Source organism: Phocoena sinus, chromosome 13, assembly GCF_008692025.1.
Source record: "Phocoena sinus isolate mPhoSin1 chromosome 13, mPhoSin1.pri, whole genome shotgun sequence".
NCBI lineage: Eukaryota > Metazoa > Chordata > Mammalia > Artiodactyla > Phocoenidae > Phocoena > Phocoena sinus.
Window position 1 is genome coordinate 26643499 of NC_045775.1, and position 25558 is coordinate 26669056.

Sequence of the window (25558 nt, forward strand, 5' to 3'; positions counted from 1 at the left end):
ATTGATGAAGAGAAAGCAGGGTGGTCCCTTGATGGGAAATTACGTGCGCATAGGTGCAGTGGAGGGAGGGGACAGCAAGAGATCAGTTAGGGGAGCAGTGGAGACTCCGTTAGAAAGAGAACTTGGTGGGGGGGGGACGCTGCTTTGGAAGGCTTGGAACACCAAACTGCAGTTGCAGTCGGTGGGGAAATACCCTCCTCCTCAACTGGACCGTACTTGTCAAGTGGAGAAGTGACGTTGGTTAGGAAGTAGGAAGTCGGCCGCCCCATGCTGCTGGGGGCGGGGAGTCGAGGGGCAGGTGTGGAATTCTGTCTGTAAGCTGCGGGAGTGGACTCACATCTGGTCATGGTCTGCTCCTTGCTAGCATTGACCATGGGCTGCAGGGGGTGGGCTGCAGTTGAGACTGACTGGGGTCACCTTTTAATAGATAATAGAAAAGCTAGTCTGTATTCTTAAGAAGAGGAGGAGACTCACCGGACAGGAAGCGTCTCGGAGACAGTCGGCGACCGGACGGCTCTAGGTGAGACAGAAGCCAAGCAGGAGGAGGAAGTGGAGGGGTCAGCTTTTGAAATACTTCAGTCATGACGAAAAGAGAAGCAGAGGAGCTGATAGAAATTGAGATTGATGGAACAGAGAAACCAGAGTGCACAGAAGAAAGCATTGTTGAACAAACCTACACTCCAGCTGAATGTGTAAGCCAGGCCATAGACATCAATGAGCCAATAGGCAATTTAAAGAAACTACTAGAACCAAGACTGCAGTGTTCTTTGGATGCTCGTGAAATTTGCCTGCAAGATATCCAGCTGGATCCAGGACAAAGTTTATTTGACCAAGGAGTAAAGACAGATGGACCTGTACAGCTTAGTGTACAGGTAATTTCTTACCAAGGAATTGAACCAAAGCTAAACATCCTGGAAATTGTTAAACCTGCGGAAACAGTTGAAGTAGTTATTGATCCAGATGCCCACCATGCCGAAGCAGAAGCACATCTTGTTGAGGAAACTCAAGTGATAACTCTCGATGGCACAAAACACATTACAACCATTTCAGATGAAACCTCAGAACAAGTGAAGAGATGGGCTGCTGCTCTGGAAGGTTATAGGAAGAAGCAAGAACGTCTTGGGGTACCCTGTGATCCCATACAGTGGTGCATAGACCAAGTCCTGCATTGAGGGGTTTGGGTAATGAAGGAATTCAGCATGACCGATATAGACCTCACTACGCTGAATATTTCCAGAAGAGAACTCTCGTCTCAACCAAGAAGATTTTTTTCAGCGGGTTCCTCGGGAAGAAATTCTCTGGAGTCATCTGGAACTTCTTCGAAAATATGTATTGGCAAGCCAAGAACAACAGATGAATGAGATAGCTACAGTTGATCAACCTGTGCAAATTATTCCAGCATCAGTGCAGTCTGCTACACCAACAGCCATTTAAGCTATAAATAGTAGTGCAAAGGCAGCTAAAGTACAAAGAGCTCCAAGGATTTCAGGAGAAGATAGAAGTTCACCTGGGAACAGAACAGGAAGCGACGGCCAAATCCAACTGTGGCAGTTTTTGCTAGAACTTCTTACTGACAAGGATGCTCGAGACTACATTTCTTGGGTTGGTGGTGAAGGAGAATTTAAGCTAAATCAGCCCGAACTGGTTGCAGAAAAATGGGGACAACGTAAAAATAAACCTACAATGAACTATGAGAAACTTAGTCGTGCATTAAGGTATTATGATGGGGACATGATTTGTAAAGTTCAAGGCAAGGGATTCGTGTACAAGTTTGTCTGTGACCTGAAGACTCTTACTGGATACAGTGCAGCAGAGTTGAACCGTTTGGTCACAGAATGTGAACAGAAGAAACTTGCAAAGATGCAACTCCACGGAATTGCCCAGCCAGTCACAGCAGTAGCCCTGGCTACTGCGTCTCTGCAAACAGAAAAGGATAATTGAGCCCAGGACCTTTTGGGAGTCCAAGGTCTTTCTTCAATGTTAGAGCAAGTATTGCTCTTACCTTTATTACTGAATTTGAATCTTCTTTTATTTCTAGACTGTACAATCAGATGTATGATTTTTTTATATGTATTTCATACTCTTGTGGAAAAAAAGGGGGAAATGTGGGAAAAAGTAATAAGTGCTCAATGTTTCTAGAAGACGCATCACAGCAGGATTAACTGAGATGGGGAGAAAGAGGAAGCTTGAGAGGTCGATTAGATGACCACAGGAAACTGAGAATGAGAGAGTGAGTGCACACGAGGGTAATGGGGGCTATGGATGTGGAAAAAGATGAACAAATATAAGGAATAGTGGAAATGAGCAGGGCTTGGAATGAGGAATGAAAGAGGGGGTACTAAAAAGTGACTTTAAACCTGGACAGGTTAATGACTGTGGCGTTAATAGAAATGAAGAAGGTGGAATCAGAGCCTGGATGCTTTGGGGAAGGGATGGGTTTGAGGAATTTGTGGAATATCTAAATGGAGTTAACCATATAAGCACTCATGCCTACACAATTGGGTCTTTGATGACATACTCAGGCAGGATATCTATTTTATCAAAAACGGAAAAGGTGATAAGGTAAAAGGGAAACAGAGGCCAGGGGAGTGAGCTTTCTGGAAGATGACAGTGATTAAAGCAAGGAGTGCTTTAACCAGGAGTGGTGATGTGAGCGCTCTGGGCCCACAGTGGTGTGAGTGAGGTCTCGGATCCTTACCTAGCCCGATTGTTCAGTCTGCAGGAGCCCTAAGGAGCTGTAACTGGAAAACTGAGCCCTGGGTGCCAGTCTGTTTCTTTGCTTCTGGCCCAGAGGACAGGAGTGGTCAACAGGATGTGTGAGGTGTTCCTCCAGGTCCCTATTTTTCTGTTGCTGTTTGACTACCAGTATTCTGAGAGGTGGAGCTGTAAAGTTACTGTAATGACTGACCGGCTTACTGTATTTTAATGTATTGTGTTCTTTGTTATGGCACACCTGTATCCATTACTTAATCTGCAAAGTGTGACTGGTCATTTTATTTGGGCAGAAGCCACACGTGAATGAGGTGATGGTGGAGTTCTCCTCTGGGGTCAGTTTTGCCTTGTTCCAGACCAAATGTGGGCCCCTGAGCCAAGGCATTCGTTTAAAATATCTGAAGAGACCTTTTGCTTTGGGCCCCCCGGGAAATGGGTGAGGGTGTGTGCACATATCAGCACTGCTGGGAAAACTCAAGGGCTTAGTATAGTAGCAGCACAGCAATGGTTCATTTTTTTAAATTTCAAGCAATTGCCAAAGTTTTTGTGTACCTGTGATATCTGTTGCCTTTCTAAGAGTAAAATTTATAAAAATAGTAATATGTGGAAACTAAAAATTCCTACCTTCTGTTTTCTTCTTTTTTTCTTTTTAATACAACCATCTAGGAAATACCTTCATTGGATCAAGAGAAAACCAAACTTGAGCCTAGTCAGCCCCAGCTCTCTCCAGGCATTTCCACTATTCACCTGCATCCACAGTTTCCAGGTAGCCTGTGTTGATTTGTGCTGTTTGTAAGAGTACTCTGAATAAAAGAGTAAGATGAGGATTTTTTTGTGTCTTTGGTTTTAAAGTTTTAATCAGGAGAGTTCCTAAGTGAAATGTGAAGTACACTTATGTATATTAATATACTCATATAATGTTAGCGTAAGTATGGTACAGTCAATCCTTCTTTATCCGTGGTTTCACTTTCTGCGGTCAGCTGCAGCCCAAAAATATTAAATGGAAAATTCCAGAAGTAAACAATTCATACATTTTAAATTGTGCATTGTTCTGAGTAGCATGATGAAATCTCGCGGCGTGCTGCTCCATCCTGCCTGGGACGTGAATCATCCCTTTGTCCAGTATCCATGCTCTATATGCTTCCTGCCCATTAGTATAGGAAAAAACATAGTATATGTAGGGTTTGATACTATCTGCGGTTTCAGACATCCACTGGGGAGGTCTTGGAACATATCCCCCTCAGATAAGGGGAGACTACTATATTATTAGTATTATAATGATAAAATTTTTTCACTATTTTCTGTGGTCAGGAGTAGTATATATTATTAGAACATTATTGAGGTTCATCATGTGATGAAGGGTCATTTTTCTTGGCTTCCAAATTGCTCTCAGATTTTCTTGCTAAATGTTGAAACCAGGGCTACAGGCTAATACCATGAGCTTTAGGGACCCATAGCTGTTCCTATATCCAAGAATTACTGTGGTATGTTGTTAGATTAAATTATGCTTGCATTTTGAAATGGGATCTCAATGCACATAACAGCCTTTAATTTTCATTTTATTCCCTCCTTCCTCGTGTAGTAGTGATTGAAAAAACATCACCTCCTGTGCCTGTGGAAGTAGCTCCTGAAGCTTCAACATCAAGCGCCAGCCAAGTCATTGCACCTACTCAAGTAACAGGTAGGTGCAGTATTGATGTCACAGAGCCTGTGGAGGAGACGTGGATATGAACTTCATTTTAAATGTAGTGTCAAAGCTGTATCACATTATCACAAGATTGCTCATGGCAGAGTTAGTCATAAGAGCAAATATTTGGAAATAATCTAAATACTGTTTAAAGGAGGAATATGTTTAAACAAGTTATGGTACATATGCAGTGGAATATCACATAGCTATAAATGTTTTAAAAGTATTTAATGTTGTAAGGAGATGCTTATGGCAAAATATTAAGAAATATAGAACACAGTGGTTCCAATTTTATTTTTTAAATGTTTACAAACAGAAAAAGTTCATCACAGTGTTTAACCATCCCCAGTTGTTAGGATCATGGATAACATTTATGCTCTCCAATATATTTTTATATATTTTAAAATTCTTTATAGTAAACATATATTATTTTAATCATTAGTGACAAATTATAAAGATTTATCATAATTTGTAACCAACCGCCTAAAAGTTAATATCCTTAATGTATAGTGAGGTCTTATACATCAGCAATAAAAATGCTGATAGAAAAATGGAAATAATGTAATCAGGTAATTCATAGATAACATACCAAGAAACACATATGTAATAGGAAATTTCAACTTTACAAGTAGTCAAAGAAATGCAAATTAAAATGAGAATTCTTTATTCTTAACAAATTAGTATTTAATTTTTACTAGAGTGAAATTGAGGCTCTCACACATAGCTGAAAGGAATGTAAACTAGTTCAGCTTTTCTGGAAAGCACAAACTGGCAATATGTATCAAGAACTTAAAAAAATCTTCAAGACTTTTAAGTCAGTATCCCATATTAAAATAACTAGTATAAGGAAATAACGTCCCTGCAAACTGTTGTTATGGTTTATATAAATGGACGCTTACCACAGCACCATGTATAATAGAGAAATAGAAAAAAAAACCTAAGTATTTAACTATAGGGAAATAGATAATTATGTCTACATTGAAACAGTATGCTACCATCAAATATTACAGTATTTTTGAAGAATTTTTATTAAAATCTCTCAGAAAATGGTCACAAGATATTGTTAAATACAAGATGAAGTATATAAAAATGAAGGATACAGTGTATTAAACCAAATATGTATAGCTGATTCACTTTGCTGTACAGTAGAAACTAACACAACATTGTAGAGCAGCTATACTCCAATAAAAATTTAAAAACAAAGAAACACAAGGATTTACTGTATAGCACAGGGATCTATATTCAATATCTTGTAATAACCTATAATGGAAAAGAATCTGAAGGAGAATATAAATATATGATTGAATATAAATATAAAAAAAAGACATATGTACATTGAGAAAATGCTAGAAGAAAATACACCAGGTATTAGCAGTGATTATTTTTTGTAGTGGGGTCTGAGACGTTCGGGTGTTGTTTCATTTTAGAATTTTTTGTGTATTCCACATATTCTTGTGTGGAAATATAGTATTATAATCAGAGAAAATATCACTAAGATGTATCACAGCAGCTTAAGTTCCTGATGTCATTGCAGGATGAGGCTGGCAATGAGGTTGGCAGGAGAAGCTAATAGAGGAGTTTGCAGCCTCCCTTAGAATTTCACCTCTTCAGAAACATGACATGCATCATTTCCAATAGACATGTGCTTGGCTAGATGTGTTAATTAATGGGACTGTGGTGATCATTTCACAATGTATATATATTAAAATATCAAGTTGCACACCTTAAATACATACAGCTTTTATATGTTTTAAAAAACCAAAAACTTTTACCCATTTTCTCAAAATTGTGGATGTAATTTCTCTTAGATACTTGAACTGATACAGCAGACTAGAAAGTGTTTTTAAAAAGCACGCCTGCCCCAAGGTGAAATGCAGTTGACTAAGTAGTGCAGAGTCGCATCATGGACCCAGCAGTGTGTTTTCACCTACTTCAGGGATACCCTCAAGGTGCAGCTGCACCCAGAGCCATGGTCTTCCCACGTGAATGCAGGGCAACTGCTCTTTGGTTTTACTATAAATGCCGAGTAAAGTGTTATAGAAATGTTAGCTATTCTAAATATTTCTAGTGATATGGTGAAATGCTAGTGATTTTTTTTTAATGGCTGTGGCTAAAATTGTTATTCTCTGTTCTGAAGTCACATGTATGTCTACCCACTTTATTAATCCCATCTATGAGAGACTCTGCTATGCAGTGCAAGGCATACAAACATGTTATATACCATCTTGGTCAGGGAGGATCTTCTCATTGTTTATATCAGCATTAAAAAGAAAACTTGCAGTCTGTCAGTGCAAAAGTTCTTTCAAGTACTGTTTCCATTTTCCAATGTGAAGACATACTTTTGTGCCTTTTTTTTTTTTTTTTTTTTTTTTTTTTTTTTATGCGTTACGCGGGCCTCTCACTGCTGTGGCCCCTCCCGTTGCGGAGGACAGGCTCCGGACGCGCAGGCCCAGCGGCCATGGCTCACGGGCCCAGCCGCTCCGCGGCATGTGGGATCCTCCCAGACCGGGGCACGAACCCGTGTCCCCTGCATCGGCAGGCAGACTCTCAACCACTGCGCCACCAGGGAAGCCCTTTTGTGCCTTTTTAACAATGGCTGACTTCAACCATCAGACTTCTTGCAAACTAGCTTTGTAGAGGTTAAGTTTGGCTGGATAAAGGTAGTTTCATCATTTAAATGCAGGCCTGTGAGGAATAATAAATAGCAGTTACTCAGCTTCAACTGAACTGCGGAGCTGACTGAAAGAAATGAAAGTAGCTGTGCTATATGAAGTTGTTAGAAGACAGCTTAATTTGAGTTTGGCAGAGATACAGGGCTAACATCTGCTATCCCATGTTTGAAGCACAAATATTTCCTTCCAGGAAACAAGTGACATTGAAATTTTATTTTCATGCAGCATTTGTAGGTGCTCTGACTTCATATAGTAAAAGAATCTTTCTAAAACAATCCATGGGGAGAACATTGTAGATAGTCTTTGAATTTAAATGGCTTGCAATTTTTGGAGCCATACTACATGATCTGTAATCTACACTAGAACAAGAGGACTGTTTTGTATCAAATTTAATTGAAATCAAAATATAGATGTTCCCATTGGTTTTGATAAGAGAGCCAAACATGTAGATTGAAGGAGCAATCTGATCATTTCTTTCTGTAACATTAGGCAGTGTTTTTTTTGTTTTGTTTTGTTTTGTTTTCCCCTAGAACACAAAGGAGGTAGATGTTTGTCACTCTTAGTTTCATCCATACATTGAAGAAAGGAATAGAATAATAAGTAGGTGCCTAAAATAAACAAAATAAGCTCCACATTGCTCGACGATGATATCTTTATGATGGTGAGATTGGAAGTAGCCTTTGCAGATTTCATCAGACTCACTTTGACTTGCAATAATTATAAAGTGAGCCACATATTTGCAGGGAATAAGTGTGATACTTTCCACTCTCAGCAGCTCAGTTGGTGGTTTGCAATATTATTGGTATACTGTTTCCAAATAAATGATACATTTCAGCATATAAATTCTTGATTTAGCATAGTATCTTAATAGCTCAAGGATAGGTTGGAAAATCAAACCTTTATTTCTCTGGCGAGTATTTACAAAGTGGAAACATCTACTTCAGTTGTTGTGGGACAGTTTATGCTCTTTGTGGGGCAGTTAGGAAGCCAGGGCATTTCTGTAAACCTTTCCATGAGTTGACATTTGATGCCTTCCTCCAGCTCTTCCTAAACTTTCTCCATGGCCCTTGCAGACCAGCCAGAAATTATTCTTTGACTTTCAATGACTGCTTTGTGTAAACCTTTGTAATCATCATGGCCCAAACATTATAACAACTATTTTGCTCATTGGATCTTTTCCAGAACTCAGAAATGACCACTTTATAAAAACCTTTGTCCCTGAAGCATATTACCAGTATCATGACAGCCTCAATAAACTATGTACGCTAATGGAAGGTGAACTTTTTCCATGTTAACTCATCATGCTTTAATATTTCCAGGTCTGTTTATTTATTTATTTTGAGTAATCACATGATGAGGAAAAAAGCTATAGGTCAGCATACTCATTTTCATATTTTGTCAAAAACTCTTTTCCATTTAATTCTTAAAAATAAAGACACCAAACTCTTAAATCCACCACTGGCCTTTTTGCCGGGATAAATAGAGCATTTGGTTTTCCACTGGCTTTTGGTCATGGCTCTTCTTCCAAATTCTAAACGGGCTCCCGGGAAAGAAACAGTAAGGTCCTTGGCCCAGTGCAGGTGAAGCTGTTTCAGGGGCCACATGTAGTAGGAAAGCATAGGGTGGTCCTGCAAACCCGGGGAAATGTGATAGGTGTAATGAAGGAGGATACCTGGAAGAGTCCAGTGGGAGCAGTCTCTTGATCTCTGGGAAACCAAACATGCTTTAGAAGAGAAGGCATTATCATTAAGCAGAGTGCCCGGGAGGCCAGTAATTAGTGCTTCCTGTGCGAGGCTTTGCCATATTCCCAGTGCTTGTGTTGACGCTATCAGCATGTACAGAGAAATGTATGTTTTGACCTGAACTGATCCCTTCCATGGGAAGAGGCTCACAAGCCCACGTGTGAGTGACCTCTTAGAAAAATGTAAAGCATAATGTCTGTGCCCCACAAAACACAGAGAAAGCCAGCAGCTTTTTTTCAGTTTTAAGACAATACCCTCAGGACTTGGCTTTCTGTATAACTTATACGTGATCAAGAATGAAAGCGGGGCTTCCCTGGCGGTGCAGTGGATGAGAGTCCACCTGCCGGTGCAGGGGACACGGGTTCGTGCCCCGGTCCGGGAGGATCCCACATGCTGCGCAGCGGCTGCGCCCGTGAGCCATGGCCGCTAAGCCTGCGTGTCTGGAGCCTGTGCTCCACAACGGGAGAGGCCACAGCAGTGAGAGGCCAGCGTACCGCAAAAAAAAAAAAAAAAAAAAAAAGAAGACGAAGAGGAATGAAAGCGTAACAGACAAGGAGGGAAAGCATGGGAAGAGGTGGTGGGAGACATATTTTTAAAGTTTTAAAATAGGAGTAGCAGTAATTTACTTTTTACCTTAAAAATAGTATTGATCAGTTTTTTTGGTTCTTTTTTTTTTTTGAGACGTGGTTGACATAACATTATATAAGTTTAAGGTATACAGTGTGTTGGTTTGATACATTCGTATATTGCCCTATGATTACTACAAAAGCATTAGCTAACACCTTTATCATGTCACATACTTTTCCTTTTTGTGTGTTGAGAACAGTTAAGATTTAATCTCTTAGCAACACTGGAATTTATAATACAGTATTGTTGACTATAATCTGGTAAATTTTTTGATGAGTAGTAAAGAGAAAGCAGAGGTGTTTCGAAGTTGTTATGGCTTTCTTTTTTTGTTTAATTTAGAAGGGTGGAATCCTCCTAGCAAATGGATAAAAGGTATCTCTGAGGACAAACTGATAAGTTACACTCATCACTCCTATATTAAAAAAAAAAATGGGGCAAACAGTGTAGAAATCAAGTATACGTTAGTAAATGTCCCTTCGTTCCTTTGATGTATCTCTTAGTACCCTCTAGTGGTGTCAGAGTAACATTTTCTTACATACGTTAGTACCAACTGGGATCAACATTTTCAAGCTGCATCTTTATATACTTAATCTGAGGTAATCAACTAAAAATCCTCAAGCTTTCCTCATAACTATTTCAACCTCATAGCTTCCATTTAAGATACTAGATTGGAAGGAAAGGCTATTATTATTCATTTCTTAAGACTAAGGAATTAAAATTCTTAACCATTTCTCCTATCTTAGATCTGACTTAAGAAGAAAAGATCTAAATATTGGCACACTGGTATAGGAATGTATCTCATCTGAATTAAGCATCACATATTTTTGAAGACTTTTGTTCACACATGTAAAAAAATCCATCCTAAAGCTATACCTGAAAGGACAAATAAATATTTGGTAATCAACAAATTGGTATGTGTGGGGCTGGGGGTGGGGCAATGAGTACTGATCAAGCCTTTCCTGAAAACCCCAGATGTACAGCCTTTTAATTCTGAATTCTTGTTCCTAGTATATTAAGTCATCTTCTAATTTTTCTTTTTGCAAATCTGATCAGTATGTCTTTTCTGTTTTAAGAAAATGGCAGATAAGAACATAATGGAAATAATTACAAAGAAAATCAAGAAATCTAAATACCAATAATTTTCAAAGAAGGCATCTACCTACATTAAGAATAGCTGGTTAAAGATGTGCTTCTCACACTATTCTACTAAAGAATTCTTAGAAACAGAGAAGGGAGTGCTTACCTGAGGGTCTAGGAGTAGAACCTGGAGAAGATTACCTTTTCTACCTTCAGATTTTTGTGGCACATAAAAATAATAATTTTTTAAGAAAGACTTTTCTGATTATAGAAGTAATTATACCTGTTCATTGTAGAAATTTTGAAAAATACAGAAAAATATAGACAATACAAATCCCCATAATTGTAACACTTAAGATTTATTTCCTTCCAGTCTTCTTTTCTGTGTATAAAATAATTTAGATCATATCCTATATTATAATTTGTACCTAACTATATTTTCTTAATAAGCATTATCCTATCCTGTTAATGATTATATAATGATCTATGCTACGTATGTATCATAATTCATTGTTTTATGTTGTTAGTATCAGTCACTTAAGTCTAGGCAATCATGTTAATCACCCATGTTTTTTTAGCCTTTTGGATTATTTTTTCTGTAATTTGATATTATACTGACTATAAACAATCTATTTTTCTGATAGTGAATTAGCATAAATAGGCTCACTAAAGGTATAAGTAACTTGTAAATGTGTGGTTTTTTCATAATCCAAGTGATTTGGTGCAAAATACTGCAGCTCTGTAGTCATATGCATCCTTATAAACCCTAGCAACTTTTCAAATGACTTGCATCGGTTGTCTTAAAATCACAGCACAGTGAATAACACTTGATGAAAAATGAATGTGGTTTGGGTTTTGGAGAGCAACCTCAACCCCAACTTAGGTCATTTCCATAGGGAATTTTTGTTAAAACACTGTTTTTCACATCTTTCTTCAGAATTCACAGTGGGTTATCGGTGACAGTAGCATGCCTGTTTTTCTTTTCCTTCAAGCCATAGATTTCTCTAACAAAGGTGTGATTTAGCTTGTCATGCTTGAGGCCCCGTCTTCCTCCACTGGGCCACTTGGGCTCATCCATGGTCTCATCTGTGTTAAGCGTTGTTTACTACGTGATGACAGTGAGATAATAGCCCAAGGTAGTTATTATAAATGTGCTGTTTCTTTGTTATCTATTCTTAAATGACTTCAATAGGAACAACCACAGTAATCAGTTAATAATGGCTAACTTTTAAATTTTTTTATTTATTTTTTTATTTTTGGCTGCGTTGGGTCTTCGTTGCTGCGCGCGGGCTTTCTCTAGTTGCAGTGAGTGGGGGCTACTCTTCGTTGACGTGGGTGCTCATTGTGGTGGCTTCTCTTGTTGCGGAGCAAAGGATCTAGGTGTGCAGGCTTCAGTAGTTGCAGCACGCGGGCTCCGTAGTTGTGGCTCACGGGCTTAGTTACTCCGTGGCATGTAGGATCTTCCCGGACCAGGGCTCGAACCTGTGTCCCCTGCATTGGCAGGCGGGTTCTTAACCACTGCGCCACCGGGGAAGCCCAATAATGGCTAACTTTTATTGAGCACATATAATGTGCCAGGCATTGAGCTACATGCATTATTTAGGTTAACTCTTTAGAACTTCACGCTCTGAAGTTGGTGCTCTGATAATTCTCATTTACACAGACAGAAAAGTGAGGCTTAGATTGTTTAAGTAACTTGCTCTTTGTTACAGAGCTAAGAAAGGGCAGCGAGGTTGGTACCTGTACTGTCCTCCAAGGCTGGGCTTCTGACCACCAGCTGTGCCCCCTGCCCCCCACTATTCTATTATACATTCTTACAAAGATCATTGAAATCAACAGACTGTCTTGGAGTAATTCATCTCAGGTCACCTTTGAGTCCTCAGGTCCTCTTGGTAATAAAACACGCCGTGATGGCCTTCACCCACTGGGAGCTCCTCTCACCTTGCCTTGACCACGGCCTTGTCTGTGGGTGGAGTGAGGACTCGGGGCTCATCTTCTCAGGCTTCATAGAAGAAGCCAGTCTCATGCAGGAATCAGGAGGAGAGTGAGGGAGGAATTGAGCAGAGAAGATTTGGAAGAAGATTCTGTACTAGTGTAAATAAAATATGCTCCTGTTGAAATTGGCAAATGAAGAGTAAGTTGCATCCAGAAGTTCTGCTTTGATTAGAAGTGGTAAATCTTTCTGGAGAATTAATGAGAAATTTGGAAGGAGGTTGAATATAGTTTTTGGAACTTGAATTTGGCCTGCTAACAAATAGAAAGTTACCATCTATTTCTTATCAGGAGAAATCATGTGATTGGTCCATCATTCAAAATGAACTGGAGTGGATAGAAACTCATTGATGGGCCATCTTGGAAATTCACAATTGACTATAACGTTTTAACATGGCCTCTTTCTGAATTTCCACCTTCTCCAGTTCATCTTAGAAGTTGTTTCATTAAGAATTATTCATGACCTTGGCTGGGACTAACTGATCAATTATGGAATGATGATCATCGGTAATCAAATGAATTTATACTTGATTTTAGAGTATAAAATTTTGTTTTCTAATTGCATACCTGGCAATAAGGTAATCAGGAAACACAAGTAATGGTTTGCAAGTAGCAATGGAATCTTTGTTTATATCTGTTTTTCCCTACATTTTTTTATTTTTAAAGAAATCAATGAATGTACTGTGAACCCTGATATCTGTGGAGCAGGACACTGCATTAACCTACCGGTGAGGTATACCTGTGTATGCTATGATGGCTACAAGTTCAGTGAGCAACAGAGGAAATGTGTTGGTAAGAAGAGACACTTTTGGTAGATGAGATTATTAAATATCAGATATTTGCACATAAAGAACATTTTTTTTATTATGGGGAAAATGTTATTGTGTTTAACATTTTTTAAATTTTATCCCTGAGCTAAGGGTACTCAAAAAGAGGTTCAGTAAACTCCTAGGAGGCTCTTACCACTTGGTTCAATGCTACCTACCTTACCAAGTGTAATACAATTACATAAAGGTGGAATAACTTCCCAAAGCCTTTCAGGTAAAGAATATAAAATTAAGAGTTCTAGAAATAGCTATCTACAAACATATTTAGCAAAACAAATTCATATATTCTGCAGTAAAGAATTATGTTCATCTAAGTTCATAAAATTTGATTTTTAAAAGGGATTTCTATATTGAAAATCAGTATATGCTGACACAAAACTATTCATGAATTTATGAAGTAGGGATCTCATATATGCTTCTTTGGGGAAAAAAATGAATCTCTAAAAGGGGTGTAATAGTGTTAAGTAAGTCATTTTAATGTGTTAACACTAAATTTAATATCTTTTTTTTTAGAAAAAGAAAATTCAGCACTAAGAGTTATAAGGCAGATATAGAGCAACAAAGGCATATACCTAGTTAAACCCACTTTAATATGCTAAATGCCATTACGCAGATATGACTTTTGCCATTTTGTTTTGCGTATATATGCGGGGTGAGGTGTGAGGGGAGCATCCACCTGCTCCATAACATGGCTCTTTCTCTTGAATCTGTACACATTAGATGTATTATGTTTAGAACCCCAGCACATAAAGTTGAAAAGGGCAGTCGGTTGAGATGATCCAGTCTCGCTTTACCCAAGTGCACAGCGAAAGAGTGCCTGTCCCAACATTTCTGACTGTCTCTGCTGAGCTGGCCTGGGAGTTGCACAGTGAATTCCAGTGCTGACATGACCCCAGTTATCAGGCAGGTCCTTTTGTGGTGACCTGAAATCTTTCTCTTTGAAACACCTATGTCAGGGTTGTAGCTTGAGCTTTCAAAGCAGTACACCGTATGTGTTTTCCCTTTTCCCAGTAACAGCCCTTCAGGTATTCAGGAAGACTGATTGTGTCTCCTTTTACTGTTTTCCTCACTTATAAAGGTTTGTGGGACACAGGGGTTGGTGTGCTGGTATTTCATGAACAGAGAGACTGAGAATTTCATGCTAGACTACACTAATCCTTTTATCTGTCTTTTTGTTAACAGATATTGATGAATGCGCTCAGGCCCAACACCTCTGCTCCCAGGGACGCTGTGAAAACACTGAGGGAAGTTTCTTGTGTATTTGCCCAGCGGGGTTCATGGCCAGTGAGGAGGGTACTAACTGCATAGGTAATGACAGTGTTCTTTCTGATGCATAAATTCCCACATGCGGGTTTCTAGCTCCCCTAAGGTTCCATCAGTCTAGGGCTTATTCAGACAACCCCAAATTTATTATTAAACCCCTGTTACAACATAGTTATCTGCTAGATACTGGAAGATTAAAAAATGGAATTTTTTCCCCCAACAGTTTTGAATGAATAGTATCAAATGTCTGCAAAAACCAGAGGCGTTAAATGTTTCTTTTGGATTCGAGTAAATCAAAACCACTCAATTTTTTGGAACAAATCAAAGAGATGATAGATGTTAGGAATCAGTTGTTTCATTCTTAACATCGCACTAACCTGGGAGATGGGAGAGGTTTGGAATTATGTTTTGGGAAATAAAACTCGACAGCGTTTTCTGCTTTGCGTAGATGTTGATGAGTGCCTGAGGCCAGACGTCTGTGGGGAAGGGCACTGCGCCAATACCGTGGGGGCCTTCCGGTGTGAATACTGCGACAGCGGGTACCGCATGACCCCCAGAGGCCATTGCGAGGGTGAGTCTGATGAGAGGATGGGAAGCCTGCGCCCCTTTGAAGTGCTGAGTGCACGTGACCGTGAAATGCAGGGCTGGGTCCGGAACCCAGGGCTGGCGGGCACCTGGCCTGGTACGAATTTTCCTTCACCACCGATCTGTGCAGGATACCAGCTCATCCAAGCTCTTGCTGCCTTCTGGGGTCACAGCCCCTTTGCCTTACTTCAGTGGCTCTGTCTGGGTCATTTTCCACCTTCATATGCTCTTTATTACTCATTTCAGTATCTGCCTTCTCTGGTATGTGGAGTGAAATCACTTTAGAACAATTAACTGCAGAGGATTTTAGTACAAACCCAGACTTCATTGTAGTGTCTGCATCATTCATCTCGGGGCATGGTGCAGGTGTCACCAGTGTGGACTTTTTGTTTTCGACCTTTTCGCCTTGTTCCATTCCTTTGTCTCAGCTTCTTTCTTTCGCATGTGTTCTGGGACTTGCTTGCAGACTGTCTACAGAAGTGCTGTCTGACCAGCTCCAAGTCAGATTCCAGCTGTGCTAGATAAAATTTCTTTCGTATTGACCCCAGCAATGGATTTGCTCCCGTTGTAAAAATGTTTTGAAAAGTTTTTAACTTTTCAAAATTAGAATGATTAACCATTGAGTATTTCTGCTCGTGCCTGTGTCCAAGTCACACAGGTACTTTTTGAAACCACCATGGTACGCTTTGAATAATTATTTTCGTGAAGAAATATGTTGAACCTCTGCTTAAATCTTGCCAAAGAAATGTGAGGGCGAAGGAGCAGGGGTCTCTGGGCACGTTTTTGAGGATCCTGTCTGTAGGGATGGTGCTGGTTCTGTGGGGTTCCCTGCCCGGCTGCCTGACATTGAGCCTCTTTTCAGACGTGGCTGGGCCTCCAGCACTCGGGAGGGATGGGCCGGTTGGGGCAGGCTGCTCTCAGCTGTCTCTTGGCTCCTACGTGTTGGTTTTCTTCGTGGTTCTAATGACCAGGTCTGGAGGGAGAGCTCATTAGACAGTTTTTTGGCAGCCTGCACCTGCCTTTCTTGCTGGCCCCTTGCCTCAACCCCTGAGTTATCTGGAGAGAAGTGGGGAGCGTTTTATGTTACTGCATCTCTGATCAGCTCCCATCGGAACACAGATATGAACTCTTCTCCTGACGGCTGAGGGCCATGGGACAGCACAGGTGTGAAGTGTCCCTACTTTCCTCTTACGGGGGACTCTCCCTCTGCTCTGGAGGTAGCTTGAGGATGGGGAGAGCACTGAGTAACTGTCTAACTTGGAGCCAGGTACGTAGCCCCTTCAAAACTTAGTTCTTCATCTGTAAAATGGGAACCATGCAGTGAACTTTCAGGCTTGTGTAAGTAAATGGGTGGTGCAGAATGTTGTATGGTGCCTGTCACCTTGTGAGTTCTCAAGAAGTGTTAGTTTCCTTAAACTTCCCCTTTCCCTGACTTGTTTTGTTTTTGCATAGATCTTCTCAGAACATCTGTAATTGTGGGAATGTTTAAAAAAAAAAAAAAAAAGGCATGGGTATGTCTGACAAGCATTTATTTGCAAAGCAATGCTCCTCCAGAAGGTCGAATATGGATCCTCAAGTTCTACACACAGACTCAGGACAGGAAGATAAGCTATTTAGGAATTACCAGAGCATAAGGATGGACAGTAGAAAGGAATAGAAAAGAAATTTGAAGATAAAGGAAATAAATGGAAAGCAGTTAGGAGACTATTCAGTGTATAGAAATTATTTAACAGAAATATCACCAGCATTCCCTGAGTAAATAATTATATACTTCTATCCCCATGAAAAGGCTTGAAATGAAGGAGTCAAATAATGTAGCTGTTTTCTCATTTCATCATGGACTAGAACCAAAGGTCCCCGGGCTTCTGGCTCACTGAAGATTTTCTCAGCTGTCACTGACAAAGTTGCTTTCAGACAGCGCCAGTCTCCAAGGAGTCTATTGTAGTTTACAGACGTTATCTCATGCATCCTTACTTTATTCTGTGAAGGTATTACCAGGCCGGTAGTCCCTCATTTACAGATGAGGGAACAAGCAAACAGAGGTGAGAGCAACAGGAAATGCAGGGATATTGTCTTGTGTTTCTCAGCATTGTACCTTATTTATCAAACCAGCCTATCTCAATGACCCTCTCTGACTTAGCAGTTGTAGTTCCATTTTTAAAATATCCCATACAGAGAAGGATGTAATGCTGTTTGGGAAATGAAACTGGCAAGCATCATCTTTTTGTAGAACAAGAAGTCCCAGAACATCTGACCTAAAAAAAAAAACACTGTGTGTCATTGTCTATTGGCAAGAATTTTTCACTGATAGGAAAAAAAAAATTACAACACTGACCTGGTGCTTATTCTATTAATAACATCTTTTACCTTAAGCATCTTTTCACACATGTCTAGTGATATATAATGAGAGATGATTTTTGAGAATTTACCAGAATGATGACCTCAAATACCCATGTATGTTCAGTGTATTCATTATATATTTCTTTCACTTTTTAGCTTATGTCCTGAAAAATCTGTTTACACTTTAGGTATGATTAGAGGTCCTATATACATCTCATATTGAGACACTTAGACATTGAATCCACTCACTTGAATTCAAAACTCAACTCCAGAAAAACACCTATTTTTGTTGGGGTTGGTACCCAAGGTGTTACTACTCATTTAAAACTGTTGAACCATCTCCTATATGTTACTTTTCCTCCATTTTATTGTTTTACTATTCTTAAAAAAGCCTGAAGCTCTTGTATCTCTGCCACAGTTCCATCTGTATTTAAGGGTTTTTTTTTCTCCTCACATTGAAAAGAACAAGGATTAATAACTTTCGTTAGCTGTGAATGTGAAAAGTAAGGTGTATTTTAAACCAGAATGTATTACCCTATGATCATTCACTGTATTTTCTGGAAAATCTTGGAAGTATTTGATGAGTTCATTCTCTCCTAATATTCTTTCTCCACCTCCAAGGAATTCCTATCATATGCAATGTTTTAAATTATTCAAACCTAGGATGTTTTGGGGGCCATGAAGCCAAAGCAAGGATTTCCCTAGGGCATCCAGTGTCTGCAGAGAGAACCTCTAGCCAGGTGGATAAATGGCTTCCTCACTCTCATGTCCATTTCTTGTACTTCTTTCTGGCAAGCCATGCTATTACTTGAAAGGTTTGATGTCCAGAAAGTGGCCCCAGAGAACTGCCAATTCCCAGAGTGGAGAGGTCTGGGCCTGCCAGTTGGAGAATTGGGGCCATAAAGGTTTGCATGCATGGTATGCGTGGTATACTCGGCCATGCATTCTCACTGTGTGTTTAAGTACAGACCCAGTGTGTCACTTTTTCAGTTATTGTTTTCCTCACCAAAATGTAGATAAAACATGCCTCTTTTCCCCTTCATCATATGAGTCAGTTTGTGTTTTAGTATTCTGATAAAATGTCTGTGACCTAGCTTTTTTATTTTTTCAGATGTTGATGAATGTTTGACTCCAAGTACTTGTCCAGATGAGCAGTGTGTGAATTCTCCTGGATCTTACCAGTGTGTTCCCTGCACGGAAGGGTTCCGAGGCTGGAATGGGCAGTGTCTTGGTAGGTACTAGAGTGTTATTATAGTTGTGTTTCGTCTGTCTGGCCTGTTTTCTGACAGAGTGGTATAATGCCAAGTGAGGCATCTTTCAAAGTGGAAAAAGAAAAAAAGGGATGTAACAAACTCATGTCATTCAGAGAAAAGTTCTAAGTAACTTTTAACCATGAAGAAAGTAAGAAATTCAGTTGACATGAAGGAAGTGAGATTTTACATGGAACAGATAATTCTGATTGAAACAAATTGTTAGCCCTGGTGTGATTAATACCCAAAACCAAATAAAATAATCAGTGCCACAGAGAGAGACAAGTGGAGAGCAAAATGCTTAAAAAGAGAGAAAAGGCATGAGAAGCTACCATAGACTCATAGAATCAGGAAATATACACAGACTTGCAGCACAAGTTGCAAATGTGGAAAGAGAAATCTGGACTGATTGCCCATGCCCCTTATGTTCATTCATTCATTCATTCATTCAAGTATTTAACAAATATGGAGTACCTACTTTAGGCACTGAGGAAGCTAAGTGATGAATCTGCTTTGGTCCCAATTACCTGTGCTCTAGTTAGCTTTCCCTGTTAATGGTTTGCCTTTGTGTTTCTGATCTTTTTCTGCTCCATGCCACGTTCTGACAATGTGAGTTAAACTTTTCCATCCTTCCTTCCTTCTTTCCTGTCTTCCACAAATGCAGTAGAACTCACTATCTATACCCAGAGTTGTACTCAGTGCTGGGATACACTGAGAGACCAAAAAAGTACCTTCTTCATGGAACTTACTATCTAGTTGAGGAGACAGATACTCAGCTAGACATGTCATAAGTAAATGCAAATGTACAAATGAGCCAAGTGTTAGGAAGGAGGGTTCTTTGACGTTACAAGAGCATATGACAAAATGAGTTGCCTCAAGGAAAATTCTTGAGTTAAGCTTTGGCCCGGGGTTTGACTGGGGTAGGGGATGGGAGGGAGATCATTTTGGACATTTGACATGTGCACGGGGCTCGTGGAAGGAGGAAGCAGGTCATGTTCCAGAAGCTGAAAGGCTAGTGTGCTGAAGGCCAGAGTACAAGGGAAGATTTGCTGCAGGATGAGGGGGCAGACCGTGCCAGACCCTCTTGGTTCTACAAAAAAAAGTTGGTCTTTATTCTTACATCTCTGGGAAGACGCGTGGGTGTTCTAGAGGAGGTGGGATAGGTAGGCTTGGTGGAAGCACTCCCAATTTCAAAGCTTTGGACTCATCACCTGGCAGCATGAGCTAAGCCTCTACCAGTTGCAGGTGGCCCCCTGCCCTGAATCTCATGCCCATCCCCAAGGGTCTCTATCAGTGGAATTGTAAGATGTTGATCTTTGGGGAGAAGAAAATTTTTTGTTTTCGTAAGCATTTGTTTATGTAATCAGTGTTGGTCAGAATGTGCATTTGGTTTTAATTTTTCCATTTGGCATAAATTTCATAGTTGCCTATCAAGGTTCCATTCTTATACTCGTTTTCACATATCAATGCATATTGTAATCCAAGAGCAGAGCCTGAACTCTACCTTAACTAACTAAAATTCACAATCGTGGTATAAACACAGCCCTGATTCATGAATTTGCTAATGCAACATGACTGACCAAATGGGAAAGTGATGCTCTTCAATGTAAATGCATGGATCTAGGTTGGGGAATAATAACAAATGAGTTCTTACACCTAGATGTGCGTAATCAATCTGATTGTGACCACGCTGCTCCAGTTGAGTGACAGAAACAGAGCACCTCATTTAACAGCAATATCATGTTGCCAGCCAGATTAGTAAAATCATAAGCAGAACTATTAGGTCACCATGTTACTCACCCCAAGTCACACGCTTGGCCACTTGGCCAAGCAATAACTTTCGGCTTTGCATTGCTAACTAAGGTTACACATTTCCTATTAAAAGTAGGCCGGGTACTTTTCTCCTTCTGCCTTGGGTAGAGTTTTAGGTTCTATGTCATCTGTCAATCAAGCTTCTCCTCTGTGATGTAATTACAGTGCCATCCATTGCTCATCTTGAACTTGCAGTTCTTATAAATTTCTCCTGTGGGCTTTTGCAGATTGTACCAAAATGGATTTTTCCATCTTAGTTTTTTATGGCAGTTGAGCTGTAAATGTTAAAGTTGAGTGTGATGAAAAGCAGATATTGCAACGTACTTTCTGCTCAGATTGAGCCAATGAATGGACTGGATTTTTCTGCAATACTCTGACAGTGCTTGTGAATACCTAGTCATATCTTTTTGGTTTTGTTCCTTTATACATTTTAGGTCGTATCTTTCTACTTCTGGTACTCTAAAATACTTTTCAGAAGGTGCAATCCTACCTAAGCTCATCTTTGAGTTGAGCTCATTGATAACACAACCTGACATATATTCATTTCTTCATTTGCCACTTTCATCGTTCAATACTGTATTCATACTTTGAGCCAGGCATTTTGTTTTAGACCCTGGGAGATGAGGGTGAACAAAATAAATTTCCTCCCTTCGTTGCACTTAGCCTCTAGAGTTCACAAGTAAGAAAGTAGAGTATATGGTATGTCAGGTGTGATGAGTGCCATGAAGGAAAAAAAAAAAACTGCCTAAGGGATATAGAGAGTGTTAGAGATTCTATGGAGGTCAGAGAAGGCGTCAAGTGATAAATGGCTTACAAAATGTTCCTTGCTAATCGACTGTTTCTGTGTCTAACAGTTAAATGTGACTAGTTTTGAGGCTTTCTCTGTCCTTTTAGTGCAGACAATTCAGGGTATATTGATGAGATATTTTCCCCCAAGTTTTAATGTATGAGGGCATTAAAGACTAAAAAAAAATTCCTGAATCTCACTGTTGGGAGAAAAGTCCTACACAGAACATTTGTTAGTTGTCATCTGTAGAGATGATAATCCCTACCTCGCTGGGCTGTTCTGTAAGTCTTAGTATCCTTCTTTTTCTACCACTGTCCTCTCACAGCATATTTTTAAGTTATTATAATTAAACTTGTACAGTGTTGTACAGAATAGTACTTTCTTTGGCATTACGCTTATGGTTTTTTTTTTTTTAAAAAAAAACTCGATCTTGATGTCCAGTTGGCTCTTTTTTCTATTAAATGGTTTCATTAAGAATTAAGAATTGCCATTTTGACCCTTATGTTCTGCAGGGATTCGATGCCAGTTACACTTTCTGCTGCTTTCACTGACTAAATGGTGAACTTGCTGAAACCATTAATGGCCTCTTTGTATTCATGCCATGTAAACTGGATCTTACTGATTGATGCTTCTCCTTGATTTATGAATTAGAACAGAAATTGTTTGGGGCAGAAACAGGTCAAATGTCAGCAGGTGCTGTCTGGGGTTTTATACTTTTTCCTAGGGTTTAGTTCAGGGCATATGATCCTTCATTCTCAATAGTTTATTGTGCACTTTCAAAATTTCTATCCCTTAATGCTTTTTTGGCAACTCGTGTTGGCTCTTCTGTTAATGTACCTTCTTCTTTCCAATTGTGGATTTCTGTGCTCTCTTGAGAGCCACTTTCATCGTTTTAACACTGTATTCCTTGGACCTCACATTCAGCCTGGAGCTGTTGCCCACATGATCCCCACCTTTTAGGACTATTTCGTCACCCTGGGTTCTGGCCAGTTCCATCTGGCTGCTTTCAATCAGAACCTTTCTTGAAGGAAGCTAACGTGTCAAGTCCTCAATTTACAGGCTTGACTCTTGAAGTACTAGCCTGATTCAGACCTGACTAGAGCCATCCCCCAAAGGAAATTCTCTAATGTATAATTGTTTAAAGGTGCATTCAGTAACTGTGATATAAAGATCATATTTCCCTGAATTTAGGCAGATTATGGGCTATGTGACCTCTCTGAAGCTTGGTTTCAATATCTGTAACATGTGTATTGAAATACTTTCTTCATGGGGTTTATTGTTAGAATTAAATGTGATATAAAGCACTGAGTAAGGTGTCTGACACAAGGTAGGACCCAAGAAATGTTATAATCCTTCTTCCCCCAACCCTATTACCTCCGTTTTAGTTCCCTTGTCCTGAAATAGAAGAAATGCAATAATAACTGATACCTGTTAAAGTAAGTTATATGTCAAATTTTTATGGATAACTGTCTTCTCTTTGGCTTTCTTTAAGCTCATTTCATATAGTTTTTGACTGTCATAGGAGCTTTCTCTTTTGAATCTAAGTTATCTCAATCTTACAGTTTCCTTTCAACTTCTGAGCATTTTTGTTTTGCTGGAATATACTTCTTGAGAATCATAATGCTTCTCTGCAGGGTCATCCCTAACAAATGTTTTCACTTCTACAGTACTGCCATCCTCTTTCTTTTGCTTCACTTTCTTTGCTCACCTTCACAATGTCTACACAATAGACACAATATATAATATCTGTCACCTGGTAGATGTGCGCAGCTAGCCTTTTTTGAGTTTATTGCCTTGCCTTATAGTTGAGTCTAACAAACCATGTGATACGGGGACACAAATTTCTGAGATTTTAATCAAAGCGATCCTTCTTTGTTGGCCGTAGTTAAGTTAATGATGACTTTGTGACTCCCATTTGAGTGTTCTAAATGTAGTAGGTCTTCAGTATTTGACGAACTTAGTATTGTTCAATCCACTTGACAACTGGTTAGCCACAGTCTTAGCCAAAACCAGGTGCAGAAAACTTGCAGGATAAACGTGGAGAGCTTGTTCTAGGAGTTCTTTTCACCTTAGCATTTCTTTTCAGATTTTAAGACTCATTGTTAACCTTTATGGAATATATGAAAATTCATAAACTTAAAATAAATTGAAGACTTTAGTCCTACAATTATTCTTTTTATGTCAGATGGCAGCTGAGCTCACGGTCTACCTTTTGTGGATATTATAAAATGTGCAAACATCAGCCTTGTCCCTAAATCATTATATGCTAGAGGAATCTTCTAGTCAGTCAGTAAGTAGTTATTGAGTGCCTACCTACGTATATGTCTGCTAGATGCCAGAGAAGATTTGAAGTTGTAAAGAAGCAAAACAAAACAGTGTAGAATGGTATAAGGGCCTGGGGGTGGGGGAATTGGGGAGATGTTATTAGAGGATAACACACATTTGCAACTAGTAGGTAAGCCCTGGAGATGTAATGCACAGTTTAGTGATTGTAGTCAACAATACTATATTATAAACCTCAAAGTTGCGAAGAGACTGGATATTAATTGTCTTCACCAGGAAAGAAATAATAATTCTGAGACATGATAGATGTGTTGGTAATGCTACAGTATTGATCATTTTGCAATATGTGTACCAAATCATCCCTTAAACTTGCACAATGTTACGTTTTATTGAAGTATAGTTGATTTACAATATTGTATTAGTTTCAGGTGACAACGTAATGATTCAACATTTTTGTAGATTATGCTCCATTTAAAGATTTTACAAAATAATGGCTGTATTTCCGTGTTGCACATTACATCCTTGTTGCTTAACTTACGTAATGTTATAATGTCAATTATATCTCATCGAAAAAAACAAACTACTTCTGAAGGCAGGAAATATACCTGTGTGGGAATACTAGTTACTGTAATAACAATTTCTCTTTACATAGTTTACAGTATACCTGTAGTACAGATATATAAATATTTTCCCAAATAGGTTAATGGGCTTGTTCCTGGTCATAGGTAATAAATGGCAGAGCTAGGGCATGATCCCAGGTCTCTTAGCTTCAAAGCTACTATTGTTTTGTTTTATATAATGTCTCATATACCTCTCATGTACACCCAAGACAATTAGAGGACAAAACAATATAATTAAGATAAATAAGGAAAATAAAAGTTCATAGAATGGAAAGACTCATGTGGACTGGAATTGTCCCTTACAAGCAGCAATAGTTCTGGCTCAGGGGTTCTAGAGCCTGAGATGGCAGGCCAATCCATAGGTAGCCCAGTTGAGATTTTCTGAAAGACACAATGTTCTTTTAGAAAGGTGAGGTAGAGGGTTAGTGATTTGCTCAGAATAGTGGGTTAATTTTCTGAGGTCATCTTTGGGTCTTCATCTGCGATGTACGTAGCATTGACTGTTTTCCAATTCTGAAAAGCAGTGATGAGTCGTTGAGGAACATATAACCTATTTTTGTAGGCAGCTCTGCTACTGCATATTTTTAACTTCGTCAGAATTGACAGAGGGGTGATATCCTGAGGATTTACTGTACCTCAAGTGCAGGTGAGGTGATTTCATTGCATTGGCCTAATCAGCATGTGTCTCTCATGTTGCCATGCTTCCTTTTTTTTTTTTTAAACATTTTTATTGGAGTATAATTGCTTTACAATGGTGTGTTAGTTTCTGTTTTATAACAAAGTGAATCAGCTATACATATACATGTATCCCCAAATCTCCTCCCTCTTGCGTCTCCCTCCCACCCTCCCTATGCCACCCCTCTAGATGGTCACAAAGCACCGAGCTCATCTCCCTGCGCTATGTGGCTGCTTCCCAATAGCTATCTATTTTACGTTTGGTAGTGTATATATGTCCATGCCACTCTCTTACTTTGTCCCAGCTTACCCTTCCCCCTCCCTGTGTCCTCAAGTCCACTCTCTAGAAGATCTGTGTCTTTATTCCTATCTTGCCCCTAGGTTCTTCATGACCTTTTTTTTTTTTTTTTAGATTCCATATATATGTGTTAGCATACGGTATTTGCTTTTCTCTTTCTGACTTACTTCACTCTGTATGACAGACTCTAGGTCTGTCCACCTGACTACAAATAACTCAATTTCGTTTCTTTTTATGGCTGAGTAATATTCCATTGTATATATGTGCCACATCTTCTTTAATCATTCATCTGTTGATGGACACTTAGGT

At 39.4% G+C, this 25558-nt stretch overlaps 1 protein-coding gene and 1 pseudogene across 1 annotated transcript in view; both read left to right on the forward strand.

Annotated features, from left to right (window-relative positions):
• LTBP1 (latent transforming growth factor beta binding protein 1) overlaps positions 1-25558 on the forward strand; it is a 426823-nt gene that overhangs the window by 287475 nt on the left and 113790 nt on the right. The window contains 6 exon segments of the mRNA XM_032653008.1: positions 3379-3478; positions 4295-4393; positions 13176-13301; positions 14519-14644; positions 15048-15170; positions 18636-18755. Coding sequence (XP_032508899.1) covers positions 3379-3478; positions 4295-4393; positions 13176-13301; positions 14519-14644; positions 15048-15170; positions 18636-18755 — 694 coding nt within the window.
• Positions 557-1941, forward strand: LOC116764398 (annotated as a pseudogene).